The sequence below is a fragment of the Loa loa genome (assembly GCF_000183805.2).
Source record: "Loa loa unplaced genomic scaffold supercont3.414, whole genome shotgun sequence".
In the NCBI taxonomy this organism is placed as follows: Eukaryota; Metazoa; Nematoda; class Chromadorea; order Rhabditida; family Onchocercidae; genus Loa; species Loa loa.
Genome location: NW_018108594.1, coordinates 1,870 through 9,057, shown reverse-complemented (window position 1 = coordinate 9,057; position 7,188 = coordinate 1,870). Strand labels below are relative to the sequence as shown.

Genomic DNA, 7,188 nt, shown 5'->3' with positions numbered 1-7,188 from the left:
ATAAGTGCAGTAAAATAATCTCAATGAATTGATAAGTGCAGTAAAATAATCTCAATGAATTGATAGGTGCAGTAAAATAATCTCAATGAATTGATAGGTGCAGTAAAATAATCTCAATGAATTGATAGGTGCAGTAAAATAATTTGCAGTAAATAATGCAGTAAATAAGGGTTTATTTACTGACAAGCTTACCACAGATGAAAGCAATAGTTTGTAACAACTTGCTCAAGATCTGTTATTTAATTACTTAGCTAGAGAAGTTGAAATGTCCATTAACTTAAAATGTTTGTAATCTATTTGAGGTGCACAATATTCAGCACAAGAATGAGAAGAGTAAAAGTTTTTTAACAGGTTTATCATTTAACACCTTTGTTAATGTTCAAATCGATGTGCATTTGGCTGTTGTGTGATAGAATTTCTCATGAATGATTATATGAAAGCTGTTGTGTACTAATTAATTAAATGAAATTTTCATGTTTATCCAGAAAACATTGTACTATAATCATAATCAATTCTCTAAGAAAGTTCTCTTTTCGGAATAGAATAGAAATTGATTCCAAAATGGCTATTTGTAGGAGTTAAAAATGATATATTTAAGGTTCAGAAGAAAGCAGTGGACCTATCATCTTCAAAAAGACTTCCGATGGCTGCTGAACAACATGTAACTTTTTGCTTGAAATTGGATGCTTCCAATAAAGTGATACGGTAGTGGTTCATTTTTATGAAGTGCTCACACTCTGATTACTCATTTCGAAAATTTCTGATTTTCGATCCTCAACATTCAGCATAATTATAAGGAATTAAGATAATACTGAGATTTAACGGATATCCGCAGTTGCTTGAATTAAAATATAAATTGCATTGCTGATAATTCGTCGTCCACAGAAATATTATCTACATTTTTTATTTTTCAATTTATTCATTAAATTTAAATAAGTTAGGAAGTTAGAACTGAAAAGTGATCTTCGTCATTTTTACTTTTCCGTCGACAGAAGTATTGAAAGTACATTGAAACTAGCGGTTATATGTTACATTGGTACGCCATCTAAGATAAGATTGATAAACAGGGAGATTATACAAAATGATAATTTTTAATTAAATTTTGAAATAAATTTTGGAAATGCACCAACCAACTGGGGAATTATTTCCAATTCAGTCTATGACTAATCGCTTCCCACTGTTACAATATTTTTAGTATACAACATTTTCACTGAAAAACGAAATTAATCGGACGTTCTTTGTGGTGTAAGCGCAACCGAGCATTAGTCTCTCGAAGAGGAGACACGACAGTTGTCGTTAATCATATGCTCTGAAGGCCATTGTCTGACCAAGTGCAGTATATAAATATCAAAACAAATAAATTCTATATATCCTTTGGCTAACTTTTAGGCAACTTTTTATGAATGTTAACGGTGTGCTTAAATTTGAGAACCTGAAATGAAAAACTTATTCATTCATTGATGTTACTGTTAACAATCTCAAAATGATTGCATATATGACTTTAAAAGATATTTTTCAATATCAATTCATGATCCTGCAAAATTTAATTTAATAGTAACATAAACAGTAAAAGATCATTGATAATATCAGTGTAGTGGCATAATCCAAAGTTTTGGACCAAATCAATTTTAAAAATAATAAGTATCTGTTTACATTTTGAAGCAGAGGAAAAGATATCAGTAACAGGTCCAATACCTATCAGTTTTTTTTGTTAGCTCCCAAGATTTTCATTTTTAATGACATTTTTCGTGTGAACGGTGAAAATAATTATCCATACTATTAATTTCAGTGACCATTCCGATCAAAGTAATCTCTTCATTACTTCTACACAGCTCTTGCAAAAATGACCAATACTGGAGTTTTATTTTTGATTGTTTTCAAAACAGTAAATATAGTAAAAATAATGGAATTGCCACATTTTAAAAGCAAAATGAATGACTAAAAAAGAAGTTTAATGGTTGTCTCAACTTTTGAAAGATGATCTGTGAAAACATACCGTAACATTTTGAATATTTGTTACATATATTTTAGCTTCCGAGTCCTTCGTTGCTATACCATAGATCTCCAAACTATGATTGTTTTAGTTTCGATCATCTATTAAGCTCTAATAAAACAGTTGGAGAAGTTCGAAGTCAGTCTCTTCTTTTCCAGTTTTTCCTAAATTGTTATATTTCAAGTCTGATCGCAACAAATTAGAATTGCAATAACTGAGCTGTCACTATTTGTACATTGGGATAAATTCATATGAGAAAAATTTGAAATTGTCTTTCCCAGTAACGTGTTAATCGATCCGAAAAAGTGTTAGTCAATAGGAATCGTTTGTTTCAAAAGTTGAAAACTGATAATATCTGAATTCGAGAATTTCTACAAAGGAATAATCCAACACATTTTTTTGTGGGAAAGAATTTCTTGGAGTCATAACATCAATATATATTTAGTAGATAAAGACTTTTAGCTTTTTTCAATACCGAAATGTTGTTTACATCGAAGTTGCGCAAATGTCATTATAACTTGAAATTTATTTTTCCATTTTCTCTTTGTAATGTATGTCGTAGTAGTTCTTAGAAAGACTGGAAAAAAGATTGATGAATAAATATCTGAGCAAATTTTATAGGAAATGTGATAATACAGAAAACTTATTAAATTCATAAACATGATTTTCTGCGATTTAGAAATGCACCAGTTAAATAAAAACGAGATTACAGAAGATAAGAATAAACTGGAAAAACTGGAACAGATCGAAAGTGATGAATAACCATAAAATCATGAGTCATGGTCCACTTTTCCCTTTCCTTTTCCTTTATTTGAAAGATAGGCTTCAAGGAATAGTGATCGAAAGAGCAAAATCTGAAGAGTGTAATTCTCTTTCTTCATTGGTTCTCTAAGTTCTGTCTACTTCATACGAATTAGCAACTGTAATATATACGACTCGATGTTGTCGGAATAATGCTACCACAGGAGTAATATGTAGATTTTGTCCAGCAAGGTAAAAAGGAATGATTATGTTCAGTTAAAGTTCTTAAAATTTTATTGCACTGAATTCAACATTATATTTAGCTTGTTAAAAATAATTCGCAGATATAACTAAAAAAGAATTGCAAAGCCAATTTGATAATTTGTCATTTCTTGCATTTTTTTTCAGCTTGAAATTATTTTGAAACTCAATTTAAATTGTATAAACTTTTTGGAATTACCTTGACCTTTTGGCATTTTTTTTTTGTCATCTATAACATTATATACAGATCTATTTAGTTTTTGCGAGCTAATCTTAAGTTGAGAAGTTTTCAAATAATTTTGATCTCAAATGACAGTTAGCTTTTTGTCGAAAGTTTGCTTTAGTAGAAAAAAATTCTGTCAATATATGAGAAAGAAAAATATTAAAACAAGAAAACTTTTGCCATCTTCTCAACAGCCGATCGATAACATTTGTTTTTTCACTTCTTTTACTATCACATTTTAGAATGGAAACTATTTGAAGTAGATTATTGTAAAGTTTTTAATTTTTCACTGCTAAATTGTCTAGATTATCAATAGTAACAGAGTGTACTCGCATTAATTTAGAATGCAACTAAAAAACCAAAGCCAAACGATCTTTTTAAGAAACAGAGAGGATTAATACGTTGATGAGAAAATGTATTCGTTCACGTGCACACCTGCATGACAACGTTTATCTACTTAAATCATTCTTTGAACAACCGGCAATTTTGAGTTATACACACAAATGTTTCCGTAGTAATTTTTCACATTATTACATTAGCACTGCTGAATTTATAAACAAATTTTCATCAAAACTTTTTGGGGAATTTAATTTAAAAATGGGAGAATCAAAAATAGATGAGGAATAAGAACTAAACGCCTACTTTCGAAAATGGCAGATTGCCTTGATTGTAAATCAGTCTTACAATGTGAGTGATCTTTGAGATGGATTGAATATATCAAAATATGTCGATGTGTTCCTGAAATCGCTGAACTACACATTTTGTCTTCAAATGTTCATCACTTATATTCTACATTAACACATCCGATACTTTTCCATAAAAACAGTGTCACCAACATTGCATACCTGTAATTTGTTCCTTCACAAGTCCCCACAAGCAATTAAATATAATGATAACCATGTATTTTTCTCATAAAATTTGTGAAATAGCTGATTTTTAACGTCGTGCACTTTTCATTTGTTGCATAAATTATAAATGCATAAAGTTTCATGCCTTTGGGCCTATTATAACAAACTATAAAGAAATTTTAGAGGGCGATTTAGTTAACTAATTTGCAAGAATTACAATTCATAAATGAAAATGAAATAATAAAAGACATGAGTGGAACGATTAGAAATTAAACATTTTTCCCAACCGAAAGATTGACTGCTTAATAGAAGGATTTATTGATTGATTAGCTTGTATGATATCATCTCACTTGTTGATAGCATCCAAATAGATCAGTGAAATTGATACCGAATCTGGTACTTTCAAACATGAAATATTAAAATCTTCAGATGAAATTGCGAAGTGGTGAGTTTTGAAATGATTGATACTTGAGATGTTCAGAAAATATTTACACTTAAAAAGTTTAAGTAAATTTAGAATTTTTTACAAATCTATAATCGATGTGACCGATTTAAATAAGCGATCATGATCACGTACCTACTGCATTAATGAAACATAACGTTAATGAAGCATAGTTCTATCATCATAGAAACAGAATGACTCATCAATGGATGAGTTATGGTAATGATTTCAAATTGAAATAAACTCAAATCTTGAGCAAATGGAAGATAAGGGAAGGGAATGACAGCGGAATACAAGTGCTTTGTAGAAGGATATGATGCCTTTTAATTTCAAGATAATCTTTCTTTGGGAATAATGCTTAACTCGGAGTTCCCAACCTTTTATAAAAACGAGAAGAGTGAAAATTATGTATGTGAAAAAATGTAATCAAAATTTTGGAAAATTCGAAAATGAACAGCAATTTTAGCGATTTGATCCATGATAAGTTTTAGCAACCTGCAAAGGAAGACATTTGCATAGTGTTGCAAGAATGTCATAAAATTGAAACATTTATTTCAGAAAATCCTGCCATCGAATGAGATATCGTCTAGATATCTCATTCGATATCACCAATGAAGTTAATTACACAAAAAAATGACATGGAATTGGAAAATTAATTGACAGAAATTCTCGGACAGATAAACGTTCTTAAACATCTCTGATAGTATTTGTCGTGCCGATGATATACTGCATAACAAACATTTAACAAGCATTTTTTATTTCTGCCATATTTCAATCTATGATTGTGACAGTTAAATAAATTGTCGTGTGCCAAAAGTGATTCAAAACAGTTTTGATGAAAACAAAACTTTTGGTTTTTCATTTCAAAATTTAGATTTCCATAGTGATCCTAATATCAGTCTTTCCTTATCAGTTCCTGATTAATAGAGCCACTATGTCAGAGACTTCTTACAGTGCTCAATAATAATTGCAATTGTTTGAAATAGCGTCTCCCATGCTCGTTCTGCATTTTCATCTTGTCGTCCTAACGCTCTGCGTACATTTTCCACCAATGGCTTTATCATTTTCTATAAAAGTTTGGTTATCAGAAATTCCTAGTTAGGTAGTTTAATGATTATTGTATGCTGAAGAAATCGTAATCAATTCATCCGAAAAAAATATCGAAACATTTTGAATTTAAATATCAAAACAATCAAAATTATTCAATCAAAATCAAAAAATGAACAATCAAAACAAGCTATTAAAATATCGAAAATATCAAGACAAAATATCAGGAAAAAAGTACCGAAATAGCTATCAAAACTATCAGAAAACAAAACATTGTTCGAAATATTCTCTCAATTGAAATAAATAAGATTTGGAGAAAATTCTTCAAGTTTTGGCAATTTCCTTAAGAAGAATTTGAAGTTCTTATGGTAGGAATGTTTAGTTTTTATCCTTACTGAAACAAATTTCTATCTTCATTTAAATGAAAAAATACTATGATCTTTCAGTAAGTTGAAATGGATACATCTGAAATCAAATATTGATCGATCGTTGAAGTTAGCTGGTCTCAAACCTGTATGTGATGTGTTTGTATATTGTGTCTAGCATGTTTGACTGAGATTCGTTGTAACACTTCGTAGGGTATTTGCTCATTCTTCAAACTTTCAATGATTTTTTTAAGGCGTTCATGTAGGTTTGCGCAAAATTTTTCAAAACATTGGATGATATCAATGAGCTATCCGGTATAGCACGAAACTGAGGCCAGAAGTATTTATAGTCCGGATTTTCTGAGAGTATCCTGTAAAGATACTAACGTTCCATATTAAAAAACCAGTTCCATTGAATAAAGTGACTGTGAACACAGATTTTGTTGGAAGAACTCCGAAAATCATAATGCAAATTTTCTGCCGGATTATATAAATTAAAGCCACGTTCAAACAAAATTTCCATAATATCCAACGAACGGGGTGACGAAATCGTGTAAGTAAAATTAAAGCAATGAAGAGGATATAAGCTAACAATGGACAGCGTAAAACAAAAACGTCTCAGTACCTACACAATGGACAGTGCCAAAAGGTAGCCACACCTTCATGATAGCCCCGATAGAGCTTACAAAGCTCCTGCCTAATCCTTATATATATATATATATATATGAAAAGATCTCGAGACAGATAGTTGAGTTCAGTTTTTACAATCGAGCAGACAATACATCTCATCGCTTATCCTCCGCCACCAACCCACAACCAACGATATCTTCGCATATCCGCCACCATTGGACAACAAACTACGATATTCTTCTATCCACTAAATACATTTCCCGTAACGTATTCCCAACTCAACGACCTATAAACTTACCGACAGTCAAATTATTGTCCAAGTTAACGACAAGGAGTTTGTTAGTTGACCATATTACTAGCTTTTTGTATAACTCGTTTATCATTGCTTACCAATTCATCGTGTTATATACATGCATATTTTTATACCCTTTTTTCTTGTTGTTAACTAGTAATATTGTGCAAGACAATATTACCTCCCGAACAAATCTGTATCGCCGAGAAAGGAGTTCAAGAGAAAAACTATTTCCCAACAAATTTTTGGTGCCACGAGCCAGGAATGTCGGAGACTATAATCAAAAAGTGCTTAACCGGCAAAGCAAAAGTTGGAGGATCTTCTCTACGAAGTAAAAGCAATGGAT

General features: G+C 30.8%; 1 protein-coding gene across 1 annotated transcript; it reads right to left on the bottom strand.

Annotated features, from left to right (window-relative positions):
• Positions 1-5,440: 5,440 nt before the first annotated feature.
• LOAG_11169 (hypothetical protein) lies at positions 5,441-7,116 on the bottom strand (the record flags this gene model as incomplete). Its single annotated transcript, XM_003146692.1, has 4 exons — positions 5,441-5,575; positions 6,156-6,280; positions 6,731-6,797; positions 7,024-7,116. Coding segments are annotated over 4 exons (420 nt in total), but the record flags the coding sequence as incomplete, so codon positions are not given.
• Between the last annotated feature and the right edge of the window lie 72 nt (positions 7,117-7,188).